The 24,873-nt window shown below is 47.4% G+C and overlaps 1 protein-coding gene and 1 long non-coding RNA gene across 3 annotated transcripts; one reads left to right on the forward strand and one right to left on the reverse strand.

Annotated features, from left to right (window-relative positions):
• Positions 1–214: 214 nt before the first annotated feature.
• LOC137357512 (uncharacterized) lies at positions 215–12,579 on the forward strand. 2 transcript variants are annotated; one of them, XR_010971182.1, is made up of 3 exons: positions 215–339; positions 4,174–4,436; positions 11,135–12,579. It is a non-coding gene; the product is annotated as an uncharacterized lncRNA (long non-coding RNA). The 2 variants fall into 2 exon arrangements; XR_010971181.1 differs by having other exon boundaries at positions 215–334.
• Positions 10,247–23,508, reverse strand: LOC137357511 (uncharacterized). Its single transcript, XM_068023861.1, has 5 exons — positions 23,321–23,508; positions 18,000–18,365; positions 14,634–14,756; positions 12,963–13,027; positions 10,247–12,176 (listed from the first exon to the last, which is right to left on the reverse strand). The coding sequence occupies exons 1-5, from the start codon at positions 23,385–23,387 to the stop codon at positions 11,817–11,819; spliced, it is 981 nt and encodes a 326-aa protein (XP_067879962.1). The 5' UTR covers positions 23,388–23,508; the 3' UTR covers positions 10,247–11,816.
• Positions 23,509–24,873: the final 1,365 nt, after the last annotated feature.

Raw genomic sequence — 24,873 nt, forward strand, 5'->3', positions numbered from 1 at the left:
AATTTTGTTGATAATTGCTCCTGTAAAGCACTTTGGAATGTTTTATGAAGATAAAGGCACTACATAAATGCAATGTGTTGTGGTACATACAGCAGCCTCAGTGCGCTGCCCCAGGAAACCTCCCGACACCAGATGTGTGATGAGTATTTTAAGGAAGTAAATGTGGTTTACAACTGCCACTGCAGGAGCAGTTATATTGTGGTCAGATGTGGACAGGGAAACATAAAGAATTCTCACCCAAGTAAAGGCAACATAAATCATCCTTTGTCCATGATGCTGAAAGCCCTCAATCCTCTCTGTACCTGGACATGCTGCATTGCTCTACTTGCTACAGGTAAGGTGGGTTCGGCCGTGATCCCTACTGCTATGTAATTGTCTCCATTTGCACCGTCTAGAGAGCCAGCTTGCTAACAGCGGTGATTCAAGATTCAGGAGATTAACTCAGGAGAGTTTAGAAACCTTCCTGGTGATCAGAATAGTCTATAGGGATGTGGGTCTCAAAGGGGCACAGTGATCGTCAGAAACTGGTGGGGAGTGAGCACAGAGAAGGGAGCAAGAGAGAGAGATAGGGGAAGAGAATGAGAGGGAAAGAGAGAGGAGGGAGGAAAGGAAAGAAGGGAGAGAGAGAAAGAGGGAGAGAGGACAAGAGAGAAAGACAGCGAAAGAGAAAGTGAAGAAAACGACAGAGAAGAGAGAAACAGACCAATTGGGAACAATACAAAAAGTGAAAAGCGAGAGAGAGACACACACACAAGCGAAAGAGTAAGTTCCCTCAATGACAGCACAGAGAACAGTTTGTTATCTTTACGGCTGTCACTGAGTTGCTTGGTAGAATAGAACAGAGCTTCCATTTGGAGAACGGCTGGGTAGCAACCTATGGCAGGAATGCACTTGGCCTGACTTACAGTCTGGGCTGAGTATTTCCAACTCTTGAATAGGTTCTTGTTAACACTTAGTAATTACTGGGCAAGGAGCAAGCCACTTCTGTGGTAGTGTTCCTATCTCTGCGTCAAAAAGCAACAAGTTCGAGCCCTACTCCAGACACTCCTAGAAGGTGAAGACTAGAATAGAGTCCCTGAAACTCAATATCCAATGAAGGAGGGATAAGGGTTCGGCTACTGTCCCACCCACTCCCCGACATCTGCATCACATGTGGGATTTCCAGCTGGAAGCGACAGTATACAGCGACAATGTCGCCCACATTTCTGTCTCCACTGTTATGACCAGGTGAGAAGGGGTCTAGGGGTTCCCTCTCAGCCTTTGCCTGGTTTAACCGTAACAGGGTTTAATTTCAAAACACCGTGCTTTTAGCTCTCCCCTCGGTGAATCCCTGTTCACTGCTCGAATTGTAAGGCAAAGAAATTAAACAGGTTTCCTTAAATTTAAACAAGAAAGATAGAGGTTTATTAATCTTAAACTCTAATCTGGTTAATGACTACGAATATGCGAAGCAACCACACTAGCATGCATGCGGGATAAACACACACGCAGATCGAGACAGAAAAAGTCGAAGGAATAAAGAGGAAAGGTTTGAGGCAATATTTGGTAGTTACAGTTCTTTAAGTTCAATGTGAAGTTTTGGTTGCCAGTAAGTCTTGCAATTCGTTGGGGTCCAGTTCACGCTTCAACTTGTTCTGATGTCGGAGTCTTTTCTATCTTGAGGTTTACGTGTCTTCCGTGGGTTGGGGAGAAAGCGGGAGAGAGAGCCAGCCAGGCGAGAGATATTCTTGTTCCAGCTTCAATTGCACACTGCCTTCTGAATTCAAACTGTCCTGTGGCTAGTTCAAAAAACCTGGACCAGGCAGTTAGTCATATGACCAGCTGGTTTAACCAGTCCTGGCTCTGTGGATTGTATCATCTTAGCAGGGCCTGGAATGCGCTTCCTTACACCTTCAACGTCTGGTGATCAAAATCCATTTGGGTTAATGGGAGCAGGGAATAATCCTTTGTCTCCACAAGCAGCGTCTCTTATTATGCAAATGTCCTTCCAGCCCAGTGTCTGGTGATCTTCAAACAAGTCATTACTTCACTCCAGCAACAGTTTAAAATCAATGTTCACATTACAAAATTAATATGCCTCAATCTTGGCAGGTGGGGGTCTGCATGACACTCCCAATGCCTCACCTTCCATCTCCTCTAATTTTCTCCTCCAATCACTGATGCAGTTTAGCCAGGGTGGTTCAGTTGGTAACATTCTTGTTTCTGAGTCACAAGGTTCTGGATTCAGGTCCAATGCTAGAACTTAAACACAAAAATCAAGACTGACACTGCAGTGCATTACTGCATTGTCAGTGTTGCTGTATTTTGGATGAGATTTTAAACTGAGGCCCCGTCTGCCCTCTCAGGTGGACATAAAAGATCCCATGGCTACTTTTTCGAAGAAGAGTAGGGGAGTTCTCCCCGGTGTCCTGGGGCCAATATTTACCCCTCAATCAACATCACAGAAACAGATTACCTGTTCATTATCACATTGCAGTTTGTGGGAGCTTGCTGTGTGCAAATTAGCTACCGGGTTTCCTACATTGCAACGGTGATGACCCTTCAAAAATATTTCATTGGCTGTAAAGCTCTTTGAGATGTCCGGTGTTCATGAAAGGCACTATATAAATGCAAGTCTTTCTTTCTTTAGTTTCTGGTAGGCTATGGAGATTCCACCTTCTACACCCCTCCCTTCACACTTCCAAGTTGACTGTCCCCAATCAGTTCATGTCCTTCTCGGATTCATTCATTTTATTTGCAATGAAGATCTCGAGTAATTTCCCTGTTGCTGACGTTATGTGGACCAGTCGATAACTGCCTGGTCGAATAGAACTGTAAACTATTCCACGGCGTTGGGAGTGCATCTGCATCTGTGTGCATGCAACCTTATTCGAATGAGTGCATCTGTTTAGTGTGTGTTCGTGTATTTGTAAAGGTGCATGGATGCAGATTTCTATATGTGTGCGTGCATGTGTGTGTTTGTGTGTCTGTGATGGTGTGTGTGTTGTCTATGTGTTTATCTCTGCATGTGCGTGTGTGTAGTTGTGTCTCTGTGTATGTCTGTCATGTGTCTGTGTGTCTTTGTGTGTGTTTGTGTGTCTCCTGCTGTGTGCATGAGTGCATGTGTCTGTCTGTAACTGTCTATGTGTGTGTCTGTGTGTTTATGTCTGTGTGTGTGTATTTGTCTATATGTGTGCGCGTATGTGTTTATGTGTGTGCGCACATGTATGTGTGTGTCTCTCTCTCTGTATGTGTGGGCGTATGTGTGTGTAAGTGTCTGTGCATCTGTATGTGTGAATGTGTCTGGATGTGATTGTGTGTGTATATGTGTGTCTGTGCGTGTGTCTATGTGTGTGTGTGTGTCTAAATTTCTTTCTGTGTGTTTTCCAATGATCTAGATACAGAAAACATGCTGCTCAGACATTTCAATGAAGAATATATACTTTCCTCTTCAAAGAAACCTCATCGAATCAGATCACCATCACTGAGAGACTAGGTGGAGCCGAAACTCTGTCATTAATCTATCCTCCCAACTACTATCTCTCTTTTCACTTTCACCCCATCCATCTGTCCACTCCCTCTCTCTCTATCTCCCCCTCCTCTGTCTCTATATATCAGTCTCTCCACCACCTCTTCACTCTCATACTGCTTGCTCAGTATCTAGTCCTAAATGAGCCACCATTTCCTTCAGCTTAGCACTGGGCAGATTGAAGGCCTCATTCCGAAACTGTTCCCTTGCCAGAGACTCCAGCCCACTTCCCAGCCCCTTTCTCAGGCTGTTCACAACCTTCAACTATTTATCCAGTTCCCTTTTAAAAAGTTATTACTGAATCTGCTTCCACCGCCCTTTCAGGCAGCGCGTTCCAGATCACAACAACTTGCTGCGTTAAAAAGAAATTCTCCCAATCTCCCCCACCACCGCCCCCCCCTCTCTGGCTCTATTGCCAATTATCTTAAATCTGTGTCTTTCTGGTTACCGACCCTCCTGCTACTGGAAACAGTTTCTCCCTGTCAGCTCTACCAAAACCCTTCATAATTTGGAACACCTCTATTAAATCTCCCCCTGACCGTCTCTGCTTCAGTTACTGGCTTCACGCACAGTGCAGTTCGGGTTGTGAGTGGAAGGAAGTGGGTGTGTTACTATATGGAGTGTCAAGGCATCATTGCCCATCTAACATTGTATTTTGTTTCCAGGAGGTGGGCCCAGTGTTGCATCTCCAATGAGAGTGCTCCACCTATCATTACACTTTATAACCCTGCTTCTGTTTGTCGTGATCACATCTTTCCTGATCACTTCCTGGAAGAGAAAAAAAATCAAGTGACAAAGCATCGCCTTCAGAGCGTGTGAATCTTGCTGGAGAGTTGGTATGTTGGACATCCAGGGGAGTTAAGGGTTAATAATCGTGTCTGGAAGCCACCAACTTCCCAAGATGAACCGGACGGCTTTGAAGTGCCAGGTAGTGGCCTTACTTGTCTTCTGCTTACGTGTCTGACTGTTATATTCAAGAAGTGCGAGGGAATATGTGACAGTAATGACACCAACCATGAGAGATTAAGGTCTAATCTTAGTATCTAAGCGTAGGTAGAGGGAACCATTAACTATAATATAGAAAGATAAGGGTTAATAAAGCCTGTTCTACAAAGATTTCAAGAACAGTTATGTCAAGATGTCTTGTTTGAGGGATGTAGCGCTGGGTTATTTATTTGAATGGTCAGTCCTCAATGTCATGTCTTACTAACTTAATTGAATTCTTTGAGGAAGTAACAAGGAGGATTGATGAGGGTAGGGCAGTGGATGTGGTCTACATGGATTTTAGTAAGGAATTTGACAAGGTCCCACATGGCAGACTGGTCAGTAAAATGAAAGCCCATGAGATACAGGGGGCTGTGGCAGGTTGGATCCAGAATTGGCTCAGGGCCAGGAAACAAAGGGTAGCAGTTGACGGATGTTTTTGTGAATGGATAGCGGTTTCCAGTGGTGTTCCACAGGGCTCAGTGTTGGCTCCCTTGCTCTTTGTGGTATATATTAATGATTTGGACTTAAATGTGGGAGGCATGATTGGGAAATTTGTAGATGGCACAAAAATTGGACGGGTAGTTGATAGAGAAAAGGATAGCCGTGGACTCCAGAATGATATCAATGGTTTGGTTGAGTGTGTGGAAAAGTGGCAAATGGAATTCAATCCGGAGAAGTGTGAGGTAATGCACTTGGGAAGGGCAAATAAAGCGAGGGAATACACAATAAACGGGAGGATATTGATAGGGGTAGACCTTGGAGTGCATGTCCACAGGTCCCGGAAGGTGGCAGTACAGGTAGATAAAGTGGTGAAGAAGGTAGATGGAATGCTTTCCTTTATTGGCCGAGGTATAGAATACAAAAGCAGGTATGTGATGCTGGAACTGTATAAAATGCTGGTTAGGCCACAGTTGGAGTATTGCGTACAGTTCTGGTCACCATATTACAGAAAGGACATAATTGCTCTGGAGAGAGTACAGAGGAGATTTATAAGAATGTTGCCAAAGCTTGAAAGTTGCAGATACGAGGAAAGATTGGATAGGCTGGGATTGTTTTCCTTAGAACAGAGGAGGCTGAGGGGTGACTTAATAGAGGTGTACAAAATTATAAGGGGCCTAGACAGAGTAGACAGGAAGAACCGGTTTCCCCTAGCGGAGAGGTCAATTACCAGGGGACACAGATTTAAGGTGATTGGTAGAAGGATTAGAGGGGACATGAGGAAAAACTTTTTCACACAGAGGGTGGTGGGTGCCTGGAATTCACTGCCAGGAATGGTGGTGGAGGCGGAAACCCTCAATTCTTTTCAAAGGTACTTGGACATGCACCTGAAGTGCTGTAACCGGCAAGGCTATGGACCAGGTGCTGGAAGGTGGAATTAAATCGGGCGGCTAGTTTTCGGCTGGCACAGACTCGACGGGCTAAGTGGCCTCCTTCTGTGCTGTAATTTTTCTGTGGCTCTATGGTTCAAAGGATTTAGCAATCGATACATCGTGAGGTCTTATCTATGACATGTTCCTTTGATATATGATATATAAGGGAGCATGGTTTTCAAAAGTTCTTTGGTGGGCTCAAGAGGGAGATAAACAAAACGACACTCTGTACATACTGCTCGTGATACAACGGCAGGTGGTATTGTAAGCAGTGTAGATGGAAGCATAACATTACAAAGAGATAGTGATAGATTGAGTAAATAGGCAAAACGGTGGCAAATGGATTTCAATGTGGGCAAATGTGAGGCGTGACTTTGGACCTAAAAAGGATAGAACAGGGCACTTTCTAAATGGTGAAAAGCTAGAAACAGGGGAGGTCTAAAGAGAACTGGGGTTGGTGGGGGGGGCGGGGGGGGTCCAGATACACAGATCATAAAAATGTCATGAACAGAGACTGAAAATAATCAAAAAGGCTAGTGGAACGCTGACCTTAATATCTCAAGGACTAGAATACAAGAGATTGGAAGTTATGCTTCAGATATACAAAACCCTGGTTAGATCACACCTGGAGTTACCGAGAGCAGTTCTGGGTACCACACCTCAGGAAGGATATATTGGCCTCGGAGGGAGCGCAGTGTAGGGTTACCAGGATGATACCTGGACTCCAGGGGTTAAGCTATAAGGAACAATTACACAAACTAGGGTTGTATTCCCTGGAATTGATGTAGATTTCACGTTATTACAGAAACGGATAGGGTAGATAGAGAGAAAACTATTCCCGCTGGTTGGGGGAGTCTAGGACGAGGGGGCACAGTCTAAAAATTAGAGCCAGACCTTTCAGGAGTGAAATTAGGAAACACTTCTACACACAAAGGGTGATAGAAGTTTGGAACTCTCTTCCACAAATGGCAAATGATGCTGGATCAATTGTTAATTTTAAATCTGAGATTGATAGATTTTTGTTAATCAAAGGTGTTAAGGGATATGGGACAAAGGTGGGTATCTGGAGTTAGGTCACAGATCAGCCATGATCTCATTGAATGACGGAACAGGCTCGAGGGGCTGAATGGCCTCATCCTGTTCCTATGTTGGGTTGATCTGGGTATCTATAAAGTCTATTTCATGTTCTTCACCATCGAGTGTCTCGTGCTTACTCGAAAAATCTTATTGCCAACCAGAGGATGAGAGGTTGGCTGACCGCTGAGTGTTAACAATGATAAGTATGAGTGCAAGTGTAAAACAGTGAGTTTAGATGTAGTGAATGTCAGTGTCAGAGTGAGTGTGAGCAGGAGCCCATGTGTCTAAGTGTCCGGCAGCTTAATCCAGGATTTCTTGAGTGGCCTTGGGCACATTCCAACAGTTGTTGGGAAAGAAAACCTCCCTCCGTGCGCTGACCTCCTCCACCAGGACGTCCTGGGAAGCCCCTGGCAGCAGTCCTGTGTCCTGCCATTGCCAACAGAATTGAGTCCACTCTGCTTCAGCGAAACTTGATCGCAGGGAGCGTGACCTCGGGTGAAGAGGCGCGCCTCGGTCTGAACAGGCCGCTGGACATCGCGCTGGGAAAGCTGCCACGTGACCCCGTCTCCCTCCAAACCCCGGACAGCCGGTCCCCGTCAACCAGATCGAAATGAGGCCCGGGAGTTAAAACCCCTCCGGGCCTCGCCCGGGAGACATCACGAGGGCTTCCGATTCTCCCTGCCCGGCCCACTCTGATTCGCACCGGGAATTAAGATTGAGGGAGGTGAGGGAGGAAGAGTGCGCCAGGGTGGAATGGGAGCATCACTGAGAGGGCTGGTGAGTGAGCAGATGTGACTGTGAGCATGCGCAGGAGGGACTTTGACAAGATGCCATTACAGGAGACCACTGAAGTAGGTTAAAGGGATCGTCACTGAGGGGAGAGAAGTTAATTGGACGAAAGGCTGGTTCAAAAGGAAGGAGCAGAGAGTTGGTGTTGAGAGGAGTTTCTCAGAATGGGTTGGAGTTGTTAACAGCGTCCCACAGGTTTCCGTTCTGGCACCATGTCTATTCGTGGTGAGAATTAAGACTATGGTGGTCTTCCCCAGGACTGTACGACTGAGAACCACACGGGGCAGCAGCCACTGACTGGACCATAAGTGTGTTCGGCATTTTATTGGCTTTTCAACCTTTTTGTTTCATTAATCAAACGGATTTCAGTTCAACAGATCACAGAGACCAGGAACCCTTGCACCCAGGAATTAAGGAACAATGACGGTGAAAAAGACAACAAAGAGATGAATCTAAACCCTGTGGCTTGGCCAGCCGAGGGACGATGGGGGAGAGGAGGGGGACGGGTGGCAGCGAAGGGCGGGGGGCTGTGCCGACAATTCAGCCGGTTTGTGGGCAGGGAGTGACTGAATCGCTCCCGTCTGGGAGTGTCCAAGTTTCTACCTGCGTTAGCTCCCCTCAGTCCGACTACCAGAAGTGTCACAGTTGTCCTTTGTCCTGGCCCATATCGCAGAGAGCCAGCACAGACACGACAGGCCGAACGGCCTCCTTCTGCACTGTAAACATTCTGCGATTCTATATTTATCCCTCAACCATCCTGGATTCCCCAGGTCCTGCAACGCCAGGTTAACGACTGAGAATAAGAGCCCTGGGAGGTTCGATGATACACAAACTGTCTCTCTGCATGGTGTATTTCACTTCGATGCTTTGGCCTGGTTGGGATCTTGGCTCATGATTTTAACAAAAACTGGCTTTGAAAGACTTTGTGCTTTTATTATCGAAATTAACCACCGTGTAAGGTTATAAATCACGTTACAGCCTGACTAATCTGTATCTTAACTCCAGCGACCAGTCTTGGTTTCATAAACCTTAATTCACCTTCCTAACTAAAAAGTTAGCAATGGATTGGTGAGACCAATAGCATAGCCGCATTTAAGAGGAAGCTGGATAAACACTTGAGGGAGAAAGTTATAGAGTGGTATGCTGATGGGGTGAGTTGAAGAGGGGTGCAATTAGGCTCATGTGGAGCATAAACACCAGCACGGAGATGAAGGGCCGAATGGCCTGTTTCTGCTGTGTCAACTCGATGTAGTTCTATGTAATAACCACCCACCTAATCTCCTTCCTCAGCTCCTGTCAACTGTACCCTATCACGGACTGATTTCATTTCCTGAGGCCCTTCCCAAAAGATGGAACCTTTTTGTTTCATGGCTGACCTACCTTCCATCTTTCACCCTCCTTAGTTTCCCTTCGAACAAAAGAGTTTGAGGGGGAATTTGATAGAGGTGTACCAGATTATGACAGGCTTGGATAAGTTAGACAAGGAAAAACTGCACCCATTAACTAATGGTACAAGGGCGAGGGGACATAGATTGAAAGTTTTGGGCAAAAGATGTAGGGGGGAATGTGAGGAAGCACTTTCTTACACAGTGGGTGGTAATGACCTGGAACTCACTGCCCATGAGGATGGTGAAAGCGGAGATGATCAATGACTTCAAGAGGAAGTTGAATGACCACCTGAGAGAAATAGACTTGCAGAGCTACGGAGATCAAGTGCAGGAGTGGGATTGACTGCACAGCGCCGTGGAGAGCCGGCAGGGACTCGATGGGCCGAACGGCCTCCTTCTGTGTCGTAATTGACTCCATAACTTTGTAAACGTGAGCTCATACAAACCCCTGCTGCCCCATGTGCTAACCCTCACCAAGTTCCGTTCACCCTGTGCTCGCCGACCCACGTTGGCTCCCGGTTAAGCAACACCTCCATTTTCTCATCCTGGTTTTCAAATCCCTCTTGGTCTTGGCCCCTCCCCATCTCTGCAACCCTCCTCCAGCCCCACAAACCTCCTCCAATTCTGGCCTCTTGAGCATCCCCCCGATTTCCATCGCTCCACCATTGGTGGCTGTGCCTTCAGCTGCCTGGGGCCCCAAGCTCTGGAATTCCCTCCCTAAACCTCTCCGCCCCTCTCCCCTCCTCCTTTAAGGCGCTCCTTAAAATCACTTTGAATCAAGCTTTTAGTCGCCTGTCCTAATGTCCCCTCATGTGACTTGGCGTCAAATTTTGTTTTATAACAGCACCGTGAAGCTATGTCCAAAGGTTCTATATAAATGCAAGTTGTCATCAAAAGTTGCTCTAACTCCCTGAGATCAGCAGTTCCCAGTGTGGGGTAAGTTAGAGTCATGGAGTCAGTATGGCACACTTAGAGGCCATTCAGCCCATGCATGCCAGCTCTCTGTAGAGCAATCCAATCAGTCCCATTCCCCCCGCTCTATCCCCTTAGCCCTGCACGTTTATTTCCCTCACGTGCCCATCCAATTTCCTTTTGAAATCATCAATCGCCTCCGCTTCCACCACCCTCGTAGGCAGCGAGTTCCAGGTCATTACCACTCACTGTGTAAAAAAGTTCTTCCTCACATCCCCCCCTCATCTCTTGCCCAAAACCTTAAATCTGTGTCCCCTGGTCCTTGCACCATTAAGTATTGGGAACAGCTTTTCTTTACCAACCATTCTAACTTGTTGGTTTCTGGATTCTCAGTAAGTTGCAGTACTCATTACACACAAGCAGTGATAGTGGTGTAGTACTAATATCACTGAGTTCATAACCTTAAGGCCCAGGCTTGGGACCTGGGTTCAAATCCCACCATGGTTGAAAGTGGAGTTTAAATTCATCTTTTTGATTAAAAATCTGGAATTAAAAGCAAGTCTCAGTACTGGTGCCACAAAACTGTCATAAAAACCCATCTGGTTCACTAATGTCCTTAAGGGAAGGAAATCTGCTGTCCTGACCTGGTCTGGCCTACATGTGACTCCAGATCCTCAGCGATATGGTTGACTCTTAACTGCCCCCTGAAATGCCCCTAGCAAGCCACTCAGTTGCCAAGGGCAATTAGGGGTGGGCAACAAATGCTGGCCTCGCCAGTGACGCCCACATCCCAAGGATGAATCGAAAAGATCTGAGAGCACCAGAGGAAGGGTGTTTTTATCTGGCCTTCTTTCACTCATGCTTGCCCTTATCTATTCGACCCCCAAGGCTCAGCTGAAGAAAACACCACTTATGTACAACATAACCTGGCAGATCAGGCCTTATTTTGTGGTAATCTGGCATGATATGGCAAAAGGGAGAGGGGGAGGGGGAAGAAAGGGGGAGGGGCAGTGTCCACTTTCCCCCCCACTCCCCCCGTCAGGCAAAACCTGCGCGATAACGTGTTCTGTGCCAAGTGAATAAGTGTGAAATTTATTTTTCAGGATTTCTTGTGTGCCGGGGCTGCTCCCACATGGAAGCCTGGAGATTAGCTAACGCTCTGAGATATCCTCGCCCAATTAACTTCAACAAAAAAAAAAATTGCCTGTGCACATAGCGCAACGGGGAGGCTTCGCTTGGTGCTTGGGTTGTCAACTCGGTCGGGAAGCCTGGCTGTCGCGCCCTGCGTGGCTGTTGTCATATAGTCTGCACTGATATTCTTGTGGAGGAAGTCTGAGATGGTAAAAGCTCTGGCTTTCTGGGCACCACGTTAAACCGAGACACTGAGCCCATCCGTTATCTATTTGGGGACTGTTTGGAAGAGAATCACGGAAACACAGAACGTTTAGAGCGGAGCAGGAGGCCATTCGGCCCATCGTGTCCTTACTGGCTGTCTGCAAAGAACAACTCAGCTAGTCCCGCTCCCCCAGTTTTTCCCTGAAGCCCTGCAGCTGTTTCCTCTTCAGATAATTAGCCGATTCCCAGCGGCGGAGATGCCCCACTATCCCTGCTGATGTTCCTCGTTTCCGAACAACGCCGCCAAAAGAAAATTATCCGGTCCATTTTAATCCCAATTTTCTGCTTGGTGGGGTCTTGCTGTATGCAAAATTGGCTGCCTGTGTTTGGCAGGGTGACGTTCTTCATTGCAAAGCGTTTCAAAATGAATTGAGGCTGCATTGAACAAACTCAGGGTGTTTGTCTTTCTTTGCAGTTGGCACTGGAAACTATTTCCCCACCTTTTCCTTGCTCGGAACTTTCAGATTGGGCACGGTCCTTAATGTCATCCAGCGGGAGGCTCGCTCCTAAAAACTGGAGCCGAACTTCAGTTTGTTCCTCCTTTTGTTTCCCGAAGCGAATTTGCGTGTACAAACTTTGATCGCACTCTGATTCGAGGCAAGAGATTTCTGAGTAGACCTGACTTCTGCATTCTGCTGGGGGTTGAGCTGGCGCCAGTCTCTCCACTGGCACTGTGATCTCATTGTACAACACCATACCTGACCACATCGCCTCCTCGTTGGCGGCTTGGCATCTGTTCACCCTGAGGAACTGAGCAGATCACGCAGATGTTAAATGGTCAATCGCGCCCCGAGGTCTGAGCGGGGTAGTCCAATCACGCAGCAGGAGAGCGCTAACACTTGGCATTGGCACAAAGAATTGGCTGGTGAGCAAATCACTGCCAGTTTTGAGGCATTGGAAATGTCCATGAACAGGATGGCACAACACCCAATGTGTTAATTCAAACCGTCACCTACCCGCTGATATAATAGATTGATGGGGCACCTACCTTGAGTTGTTACAGTCCCTCTGTCCCTTTCTCTCTGTCTGCCTACCTATACCTGTCCTGGGAGTGTTTACTCTGTATCTAACCCCCTTTTTTTTCCTTTTTTTTTGCTGCAATCAACACTCAGCACCTCCAATCAAGCAGCAGCTAACCCCATGCTGTACCTACCCTGGGAGTGTAGAGGGAGCTTTACTCTGTATCTAACCCTGTTTTTTTTTCTACAGAAATAAACAAAACTCAAATTAAAATGCCATTCTCGGCGTAGACAATGCACTCCAGTTCCTGCGGTGCCCACCGGTCACGGAAGGCCTCAAGTGTACCGGCTGACACCGCATGCTCCTTCTCCAGGGACGCCCGGGCGCGAACGTAACCGCTGAAGAGGGGAGTATCTAACCCTGTGCTGTACCTGCCCTGGGAGTGTTTGATGGTGACGGTGAAAATTGGGCCAGAACGTGGGGGTGAGATTGATCAGAACTGGACACGTTTCTCAAGGCAAAAAAGCCCTTCATTTGTTCCTGAATCATCCTCTGTAAGTTATAAGACACACTTGCCTTGTCCGATGGTAGGGCATAATCCTCGGCTTCTCGTCCAGCTTCCTGTGATTCTGCTCTGAATACTGCAAGAAATGCCCAAACGTCAGATAAAGAGGAATGAACAGAAGGGAGCAGGAAACAGCCCTGAAAACAAAAGTCCCGCACGAATTGAACCTCTCCCAAATCTTCCCAAACTCAGTGAAAGGCTGGAAAGAAGGGGAGGCAATAAATCAGAAAGCATAGCCTTGGCGATAATGGAACAAGAGGAGGCCATTCAGCCCTTGAAACCTGTTCTATCATTCAATTAGATCACAGCTGATCTGTAGATGCCTTAAAAAGCCCAGTTACGAGGAAGTGCAGACAGTGACCATTGAAATGTTGAGATGGACAAGTATTTGCCAGAGCACAGATCTGCACTGTTGCATTGCTGAGATGCCAGTCCCCTGGGGTCTGGGGTCAAAATTAGCGACAACGCTTGGCGTGAGGTCAGGACCTGGCTGAAGCACGGCAGAACGTTAGCTGTATCATGAGGGGGGGGTAGCTCTCGTGCCCCTCCAAGTCAGAATGTTGAGGTGTGCCGTCCCAGTTGGTGGGGGGGCTCACGATCACAATCTCGGCTGATAGGCCAGTGCAGTGCCATACTGCCGGAGGTGCCGTCTTTCGGGTGAGACGTTAAATCGAACCCTCTGGGATGGAGGTCAAAGACCTCATGGCTGCTGCTTCAAAGCAAACTGGGGGCTGTTCTCCCCGATGCCCGGGCCAACGTTCCAACCGGTACCCCCAAAAGCAGATTGGCTGATCACTGACTCTTTGTGGGATCTTGCTGTGCTGATTCTTTGCAGCAGGAAGACACGCATCAGATTGGGCAGAGAACGGGTCCAAGCTGAGATCTCCAGCTGAAAACTTTGGACCAATCGTGTGAAACGGAAGTTTTTGAGCTGGCCACCCATGATACATCACACCCGATTTTCCCACGTGGCACTGCCCCATGGGACACCCAAAGTCAAAACAGAGCCCAAGTACACAGAACCGCCAGGACACACAGGCTGGACTCACCAATGATCGATCTCGCCAACCACTGCCCCATCAGGGAGCAATGCAGTATTCTCAATCTGCCCCCGCCCAGGACGGCTATTGTGGAACATGAGAAATGCCACAGGGTGTGATCTTCTAGGGTTGGAAAAGAGCCACATAACCGGGCATTAACTCTGTGTCTAACCCTGTCCTGTATCTGTCCTGGGAGTGTTTGATGGGGGACAGTGTAGAGGGAGCTTTACTCTGTATCTAACCCCGTGCTGTACCTGTCCTGGGAGTGTTTGATGGGGGACAGTGTAGAGGGAGCTTTACTCTGTATCTAACCCCGTGCTGTACCTGTCCTGGGAGTGTTTGATGGGGGACAGTGTAGAGGGAGCTTTACTCTGTATCTAACCCCGTGCTGTACCTGTCCTGAGAGTGTCTGATGGGGACAGTGTAGAGAATTACGTTATCTCATCAATGGACAGTCTCAGGAGCTAGAACTTTTTTTTCTCATTTCTTTCCCATGGGTCCTGAGGTCAATTGCCAAACAATGGCTGAAGTGAGAGAAATCGACTGAGCCCAGACCAGGAATGGGCAGTGCACATTCACATTCTCCTTTGTGTCTTTATAATGTGACACTTGTACAATCATTTATTAACAGGTTATACGCACCAGTCAGTCTGCTGCCTTTAACCAGGAGGCATATTATACACAACACGCACAGGAGGATCCCAGGGACCAACAGAGCCGGCAGCGGCCAATACAGATTCCTATAAAGATCAGGTGATCTTTCATCTGAAAAAGAGGAAGAATCATTACGTCAAATTCACTTCACTGAGAAATGTTTCACTGTCCCTTGTGCTTCAACCACCGTCCTGAATTGTCTAATCCAACTGGAATTTTCAATCTGTAGATCATGCCCACGGCTGTTACAAAAATTTCTAAATTCACTTGTAACAGCCCTTCAAAACACTCCCACAGGGGATGCTGAGACCAAGTGGGCCCACATCAGAGACGCCATCTATGACTCAGCAATGACCACCTATGGCAAACGTGCGAAGAGAAATGCAGACTGGTTTCAATCTCATAATGAAGAGCTGGAACCTGTCATAGCTGCTAAGCGCATTGCACTGTTGAACTACAAGAAAGCCCCCAGCGATTTAACATCCGCAGCACTTAAAGCAGCCAGAAGTACTGCACAAAGAACAGCTAGGCGTTGCGCAAACGACTACTGGCAACACCTATGCAGTCATATTCAGCTGGCCTCAGACACCGGAAACATCAGAGGAATGTATGATGGCATGAAGAGAGCTCTTGGACCAACCATCAAGAAGATCGCACCCCTCAAATCTAAATCGGGGGACATAATCACTGACCAACGCAAACAAATGGACCGCTGGGTTGAGCACTACCTAGAACTGTACTCCAGGGAGAATGCTGTCACTGAGACTGCCCTCAATGCAGCCCAGCCTCTACCAGTCATGGATGAGCTGGACGTACAGCCAACCAAATCGGAACTCAGTGATGCCATTGATTCTCTAGCCAGCGGAAAAGCCCCTGGGAAGGACAGCATTACCCCTGAAATAATCAAGAGTGCCAAGCCTGCTATACTCTCAGCACTACATGAACTGCTATGCCTGTGCTGGGACGAGGGAGCAGTACCCCAGGACATGCGCGATGCCAATATCATCACCCTCTATAAAAACAAAGGTGACCGCGGTGACTGCAACAACTACCGTGGAATCTCCCTGCTCAGCATAGTGGGGAAAGTCTTTGCTCGAGTCGCTCTGAACAGGCTCCAGAAGCTGGCCGAGCGCGTCTACCCTGAGGCACAGTGTGGCTTTCGTGCAGAGAGATCGACCATTGACATGCTGTTCTCCCTTCGTCAGATACAGGAGAAATGCCGTGAACAACAGATGCCCCTCTACATTGCTTTCATTGATCTCACCAAAGCCTTTGACCTCGTCAGCAGACGTGGTCTCTTCAGACTACTAGAAAAGATTGGATGTCCACCAAAGCTACTAAGTATCATCACCTCATTCCATGACAATATGAAAGGCACAATTCAACATGGTGGCTCCTCATCAGAGCCCTTTCCTATCCTGAGTGGTGTGAAACAGGGCTGTGTTCTCGCACCCACACTTTTTGGGATTTTCTTCTCCCTGCTGCTTTCACATGCGTTCAAATCCTCTGAAGAAGGAATTTTCCTCCACACAAGATCAGGGGGCAGGTTGTTCAACCTTGCCCGTCTAAGAGCGAAGTCCAAAGTACGGAAAGTACGGAACTCCTCTTTGCTGACGATGCTGCTTTAACATCTCACACTGAAGAGTGCCTGCAGAGTCTCATCGGCAGGTTTGCGGCTGCCTGCAATGAATTTGGCCTAACCATCAGCCTCAAGAAAACGAACATCATGGGGCAGGACGTCAGAAATGCTCCATCCATCAATATTGGCGACCACACTCTGGAAGTGGTTCAAGAGTTCACCTACCTAGGCTCAACTATCACCAGTAACCTGTCTCTAGATGCAGAAATCAACAAGCGCATGGGTAAGGCTTCCACTGCTATGTCCAGACTGGCCAAGAGAGTGTGGGAAAATGGCGCACTGACACGGAACACAAAAGTCCGAGTGTATCAGGCCTGTGTCCTCAGTACCTTGCTCTACGGCAGCAAGGCCTGGACAACGTATGCCAGCCAAGAGCGACGTCTCAATTCATTCCATCTTCGCTGCCTCCGGAGAATACTTGGCATCAGGTGGCAGGACTATATCTCCAACACAGAAGTCCTTGAAGCGGCCAACACCCCCAGCTTATACACACTACTGAGTCAGCGGCGCTTGAGATGGCTAGGCCATGTGAGCCGCATGGAAGATGGCAGGATCCCCAAAGACACATTGTACAGCGAGCTCGCCACTGGTATCAGACCCACCGGCCGTCCATGTCTCCGTTATAAAGACGTCTGCAAACGCGACATGAAATCGTGTGACATTGATCACAAGTCGTGGGAGTCAGTTGCCAGCATTTGCCAGAGCTGGCGGGCATCCATAAAGACAGGGCTAAATTGTGGCGAGTCGAAGAGACTTAGTAGTTGGCAGGAAAAAAGACAGAGGCGCAAGGGGAGAGCCAACTGTGCAACAGCCCCGACAAACAAATTTCTCTGCAGCACCTGTGGAAGAGCCTGTCACTCCAGAATTGGCCTTTATAGCCACTCCAGGCGCTGCTTCACAAACCAGTGACCACCTCCAGGCGCGTATCCATTGTCTCTCGAGATAAGGAGGCCCAAAAGAAAAGAAGAGATCATGTTGAAGGACGAGGGGGGAAAGGAAAGCCTGTCACACTTCCTGTTTGTGCCACATCCCCTCAAGTCCCCCCCCCCCCCCCCCCCCACCGTCCTCCATCATGGCCTTCAGCTGTGGCCCAGTGGATAGCTCGCCAAACTCGAACGCAAAATCCAGTCTGACGCTCCCAGTGCAGTACCGAGGGAGTGCTGCACTGTCAGCCGTGCTGTCTTTCAGAACAGACTTTAAACGAGGCTCTCCCTGGTGTCCTAGGCTGACACCTCTCCCTCAACCAACATCAGTGCAAACATGTCGCCTGGTCATTTACCTCACTGCTGTTTGTGGGATCTTGCTGTGCGAGCATTGGCTGCTGTATCTACTACAGTTCAAATGAAGAGTTTTCATTGGCTGTACAGGGGCTATGGGACATCGCGAGGTGGTAAATGATGCTTTATTGACTCACGGAATGGTTACCACTCAGAGGGCGGCCTGTCAGGGCTGTGCTGGCTCTCTGTAAGAGCAACTCAGCTAAATTGAATTGCATAGCGCAGAAGGAGGCCATTTGGCCCCTCTTTCCCCATATCCCTCCCCTTCAAGCATTTACCCATTTCCCCCTTGACAGCCGCAACTGAATCCTTTCCCTCCGCCCTATCAGGCAGTGCCTTCCAAATCCAGACCGCTCAGCCTCCTTCCAGATTCCCTTCTGTCCTGTCTTTCTTCCCCAACTCTTGTTTGTTTATAAAATTACGGAGCAGCAGGATTACCTGGTGTGACGATCATAAGGATTGTTCCATTACCCTTTCCGTGTTTGATTGGAGTTGGTCTTTCTACCTGCAGGTGACAGTAATAAGTCCCATTGTCCCCTAGCTGAATACTCCTGATGTGTAACGTAGAGTGTTGAGATTCCCAATTGACACGGATGCTAAATCTGCCATCTGCACCATCTGAATTATAATGTTTTGAATTGTTGATGCTACGGGTACAGAGTGTGGCATTTCCCTTTACCCATTCGAGGAAAGCATCTGTTATGTTGCCTGAGGCATTGAAACTACAGGTTGCAGTCACATTTTCCCCGAGCCTGACGTTGAGATATGAGGGTGATTGTGAAACCAAGATTTTCATCTGTGCACCTGAAAAGCAAATCCAAAATTTACGGCACAGAAGGAGACCAATCTGCCCTTCAATCAACGAAAAGAGCCGTCCGGCCTATTCCCACTTACCAGCTCTCGGTCCGTAGCCTTGTAGCTTACTGCATTCTAAGTATTGTTTAAGTGCGATGAGGGTTTCTGCCTCTACCATCCTCTCAGGCAATGAATTTCAGATCTCCACCACCCTCAAAAGTTTCCCCTCAATTTCCCTCTAAATTCTCTCCCAATTACATTGAATCGATGCCCTCTGGTTTATTTGACCTCACGACTAAGGGAAATGGATCTTTCCGATCCACTCTCTCTCGGCCCCTCATAATTTAATACACCTCAATTAAATCTCCCCTCAGCCTCCTCCATGCTAAAGAAAACAACTCCAGCCTATCCAATCTTTCCTCGTGACTAAAATTCTCCAGTCCTGATAACATCCTGATAAAGTTCCTCTGTACCCTCTCCAGTGCAATCACAACCTTCCTGTAATGCCAGCTGGTGAGATTGTTGCCGATTCCGATCTCACGCTGTTGAGAACAGTGGATAGATTTTCAACCTGGCACCTGGGGCATCGAAACTGCCTTGTGCATGAGCAGCTAGTTGTGGGAAAGGTCAAGGGTGATAGAGTACAAACAGGAAGAAGCAATCCTCTACGCAGAGAGCCTTGGTCAGACCCCATCTCGACTAACTACATCCAGTTCTGAGCTCTGCACTTGGATGTTGTAATCAGCAAAAGCCTTGTAGAAAGCTGCCCACAAACATCTAGTGATCTCTGCAGTGTGGTTTTCCCCTTTACCAATGGCGCTTTAAGTCTGGCGCCAAGTCAGGAGACTGCGTTGGCGTGCAGCAGCAGTGCTGCCAGCAAGCAGGGTAAGCCACACAAATGCCAGGCAGCGACCATCTCCAACAAACGAGACTTGAACCATCTCCCCTTGACATTCAATGGCATTACCATCACTGAATTGCCCACGATCATTATAAAATTAAGGACACAATTCTAAAGGGGGTGCAGGAGCAGAGGGACCTGGGTTTATATGTGAATAAGTCATTGAAGGTGGCAGGACAGGTTGAGAGAGCGGTTAATAAATCATACAGTATCCTGGGCTTTATTAATAGGGGCACAGAGTACAAGAGCAAGGAAGTTACGTTGAACTTGTATAAGACACTAGTTTGGCCTCAGCTGGAGTATTGCATCCATTTCTGGGCGCCGTTCTTTAGGAAAGACGTGAGGGCATTGGAGAAGCTACAGAAAATATTCATGAGAATGGTTCCAGGGATGAAGAATTTCAGTTATGAAGATAGATTGGAGAAGTTAGGACTGTTTTCCTTGGAGAAGAGAAGGCTGAGAGGTGATTTGATCGAGATATTCAAATCATGAGGGGTCTGGACAGAGTAGATAGGGAGAAACTGTTACCACCCGTGAAAGGATTGAGAACGATGGGGCACAGATTTAAAGTAATGGGTAAGAGAAGCAAAAGTGACATGAGGAAAAACTTTTTCACACAGCAAGTGGTTAAGGTGTGGAAAGCGTTGTCTGAGAGTGCGGTGGAGGCAGGTTCAACTGAAGCATTTAAAAGGGAATTAGACTGTTTCCTGGAAAGGAAGAATGTGCAGGGTTACGGGGAAAAGGCACTAGGCGAATTGTTCATTTGGGGAGCCGGTGCAGATACGATGGGCTGAATGGCATCCTTATGCACTGAAACAATTCTGTGATCAACATCCATTGACCAGAAAATTAACAGGACCAGCCATGTAAATACAGTGGCTACGAGAGCAGGTCAGAGGCTTGGAATCCTGCGGCGTGTAACCCACCTCCTGACTCCCCAAAGCCTGTCCACCATCTACAAGGCACAAGCCAGGAGTGTGATGGAATACTCTCCACTTGCCTGGATGGGTGCAGCTCCAACAACACTCAAGATGCTTGACACGTCCAGGACAAAGCAGCCTGCTTGATTGACACCCCACCCACCACCTTAAACATTCACGCCCTCCACCACTGGCACACAGCGTGCTCGCTGGCCTACATTGGCTCCCGGTAAAGCAACAGCACACGGGGGATCTGCTCCAACATAGGTAAAATACTGGCGCTGTTACAAAATAGCCCAAAGAGGGGTGTTAATTGTACATATTCGCTGCCCCCGTCGAGGGTTGACCCTCATCCCAACTCCCTCCAACCCCAGGAAAGTCCCCGAGAGGTGCGAACGAGTCAGGGAGCTGTCCCAAGGCAGCTTCCCCACCACCCCCCACCTTATTTTCCCCACTCCGCTGCCAGGAAAAGACAGCCCCTTGTGTTTCAGGAATATTTCAAACCCCAAACGATCCCCGACATCCTCAAACTTCAACAGAACAACTGAGGCAGCTTTCAACAACGCCTGTGACACCCTGGTTAGAAAGGAAATGCTTTGTAGACAAATACTGCTTGAAGCATAGTCACTGTTGCAACGTAGGAAACACTGGCAGCCACTTTGTGCATCGCAAGATCCCATAATCAGCAACATGGTAACAGCCAGGTAATCTCTTCTTTAGGAGCAGAAATAGGCCATTCGGCCCCTCAAGCCAGCCCCGCCATTCAATAAGATCATGGCTGATCTGCCCTAGACCTCAACTCCTCTTTCGTGCCAGCTCCTCATTGCCCTCAACTCCCCAACATTTCAAAAATCTATCTACCTCCTCTTTAAATACATTCAGTGATCTAGCCTCCACAACTCTCTGGGGTAGAGAATTCCACTACCCTCTGAGAGAAGAGGTTCCCTCGCATCTCAGTTTTAAACGAGTGTCCCCTTATTCTGTAACTATGTCCCTTAGTTCGAGATTCCCCCACTTGTGGAAACATCTTCTCAACATCTACCCTGTCAAGCCCCCTCAGAATCTTGTACGTTTCAATAAGATCACCCCTCATTCTTCTAAACTCTAATGAATAAAGGCCTAACCTGTTTAGCCGTTCTTGATAAGTCAACCTCTTCATCCCAGGAATCAGCCGAGTGAATCTCTTTTGAACTGCCTCCAATGCTAATATATCCTTTCTTAAATACGGGGACCAAAACTGTACACAGTACTCCAGGTGCGGCCTCACCAACACCCTGTACAGTTTTAACAAGACTTCCCTATTTTTAAACTCCAACCCACTCGTAATAAAGGCCAAAATTCCATTTACCTTCTTAATTACTTGCTGCACCTGCATGCTAACTTTTTGTGTTTCATGCACAAGAAAACCCAGATCCCTCTGTGCTGCACTTTTTTGAAATCTCTCTCCATTTAAATAATAGTCTGCCTTTTGATTCTTCCTATCGAAGTGCATGACTTCACACCTTCCTACATTAAACTCCATCTGCCAAGTTTTTTCCCACTCACTCAACCTATCTATATCCCCTTGCAGATTCCTTATATCCTCATCACAACATACACACCCACCTATTATTGTTTCAGCAGCAAATTTGGATATATCACACTCTGCCCCCTCCTCCAAGTCATTAATATAGGTAGTAAGTAATTGAGGCCCTAGGACTGATCCTTGTGGCACTCAACTAGTTATGTCTTTCCAACCTGAAAAAGACCCAGTAATCCCGACTCTCTGTCTTCTGTGAGTTAACCAATCCTTAATCCACGCTAATACATTACTCCCAATACAGTGAGCTCCTATCTTGTGCAATAATCTTTTATGTGGCACCTTATCGAATGCCTTCTGGAAATCCAAATACACTACATCTACCGGTTCCCCTTTATCAGCTCTGCTTGTTATATCCTCAAAGAACTCTAGTAAATTTGTCAAACACGATTTCTCTTTCACAAAACCATGTTGACTCTGTTTGATTGCGTTAAGCTTTTCTAAATGTCCTGCTATTTCTTCCTTAATAATGGACTCTAGCATTTTCCCAATAACCGATGTTAGGCTGACTGGCCTATAGTTTCCTGCTTTTTGTCTCCCACCCTTCTTGAACAGGGGCATTACATTAGCGGTTTTCCAATCCGCTGGGATCCTCCTGCAATCCAGTGAGCTCTGGAATATTTCAACCAATGTCTCCGCTATCTCTGCAGCCACTTCCTTTAAAACCCTTGGATGTAGGCCATCAGCTCCTGGCGACTTGTCTGCATTTAGTCCCATTAGTTTGTCAAATACTTTGTCCCTCGTGATAAATACTGTGACAAGATCTTTCCTCCCATTAGCTCCTTGCTTATCTGATATCTGTGGGATGTTTATAGTGTCCTCCACCATGAAGACTAATGTAAAATATTGGTTTACATTATCTGAATTCCCCTGTTCCCCGTTCTCAATTCTCCAGTCGCATCCTCCAAGGGTCCCACGCTCACTTTAGCTACTCTCTTTCTTTTTATATACCTGTCGAACCTCTTGCTGTTGTTTTTTATATTTCTTGCCAGTTTACTTTCATACTCAATTTTCTCCCTCCTTATTAACGTTTTAGTCATCTGTTGCTGGTTCCTAAAAAAATTCCCAATCCACTAGCTTTCGCTGTTTCGTATGCCTTAGTTTTTGATTGGATACTCTCCTTAACAGCCTTTGTTAACCATGGGTGGTTCATCCTTCTCATCGAGTCCTTCTTTTTGATAAATCTTTGCGTTATGAAATATCTGCTTAAGTGTCTGCCACTGCTCATCCACTGACCTCATTCTATTTTCCCAGCCCGCTTTCGACAACTCTTTCTTCATCCCTCTGTAATTGCCCTTGTTTAAGTTGAGGACACTGGTTTGAGACCCGAGTTGCTCGCCCTCAAACTCAATTTGAAATTCTACCATGTTGTGATCGCTACTCCCTAGAGGATCCTTAACTACAATATCTCTTCTTAATCCTACCTCATTACACATTACTAGATCTAAAATAGCCTGCAGTTGGTGAATTAAAGCAAAAACTGTCTCGTCTTACAGATCGGGACGAGTGAGACTGGTGAGGGGGTTGAAAGCAGTGGATCGAGAATCTCAGATTGCGTTCCTACCTTGAAAATTGAGGCAAAAGCAGGTGAACAGGGCGCTGAACGTGTTCAGGGTGGCTGCACTCCTCATTTCTCCCGGGCTACAGCAAAGGGCTAGCTTGCGTTTGATCTACAGTCTCCTCTTTGTTTTCCTGTCATTTGATCACAGTGCTCCCCTGGTCGAAACGTTTCTTTATAAGCCCTGGCTGTGTCCTCCGTCACACACCGCCTGACAGGATGTTTGTGGTTCGTTGAACTGAGAATTTCTTCGCTGCAAAGTGGTAGGTTCTCAGGCATGATATTGGAACAGCTGTGGTCAAACATTTATACTGAGGCGCCAACAATCTGAAGGCAGGGGCAGAGAGTGCAGGTGTTAAGGCTGTTCTCAAGCTAAGAGCCCTGGGTTCACAAATAACAAGGGGTCGCTGCGGCCTCATGAAAGTGCGCCGAGTGTTACTGGCACAGAAACAGGCCATTCGGCCCATCTGCTCCGTGCTGGTGTTTATGCTGCACACGAGCCTCTTCATTTCACCCCATCACCGCATCCTTCTATCCCTTTCCCCCCCCCCCCCCATGTGTTTATCCAGCTTCCCCTCAAATGTATCTACTCTATTCACCTCAATCACTCCCTGTGGGAGCGAGTTCCACATTCTCACCACTCTCTGGGTAAAGAGGTTTCTCCTGAATTCCCCATTGGATTTATTAGTTGCTGTCTTATATTGATGGTCCCCTAGTTCTGGTCTCCCCCCACAAGTGGAAACATCTTCTCTACGTCTACCCGATCGAAACCCCTCCATAAATTCAGGTCACCACCCCCCCCCCCCCCACCCCACCCCACCCCACCTCACCCCCTCAACCTTCTCCTTTCTAGAGAAATGATTCAAACATCAGCAATTTACTTTAATCTAGCACCTTTAACATATTCAAACCTCGCAAGTCACATCATTGGAGCAACTATCAAACAAAATTTGACACTAAGCTACATAAGGAAGTATCAGGGCCAAAAGCTTGGTCAAAGTGGTAGGTTTAAAGTGTTAGGGTCTGCAGTTCTGTTAATCTATGATAAATACCTGGTAGTTCAAGGTAATAGGGTGAATAGGTGTTGGGTGTTAATTAATTAATTGTATTCAAATGTGTATATATAAAGAGGAGCCAGCCAGCACTGCCTGTAGGTTGTTAGGAGTGGGGAAGTAAGCTCTGTGACAAGCAATAAATAGTCTCTGCCTAAGCTTCTTAGTCTCAGTGTCGTCTTCGCAAACAGGCTTGGAAGTTCTCCAACATTAAGGAGTGTCGTAAGGAGGGGAGAGAGGCAGAGAGATTTAGGGAGGGAATTCCAGAGCTTAGGACCCAGGCAGCTGAAGGCACGGCCACCAATGGTGGAGCGATGGAAATCGGGGGCGCGCAAGAGACTAGAATTGGAGGTGTACGGAGATCTGGGAGGGCTGTAGGAGGTAGAGAGGGGACGAGTCCATGGAGGGATTAGAAAATAAGGGTGAGAATTTTAACATTGAGGCCTGTGATATTGTACTGAATGAAATTATTTAATTTACACTGGGGTTTAATTGCTTTTATTAAGT

Source organism: Heterodontus francisci, chromosome 48 (genome assembly GCF_036365525.1).
Source record: "Heterodontus francisci isolate sHetFra1 chromosome 48, sHetFra1.hap1, whole genome shotgun sequence".
NCBI lineage: Eukaryota > Metazoa > Chordata > Chondrichthyes > Heterodontiformes > Heterodontidae > Heterodontus > Heterodontus francisci.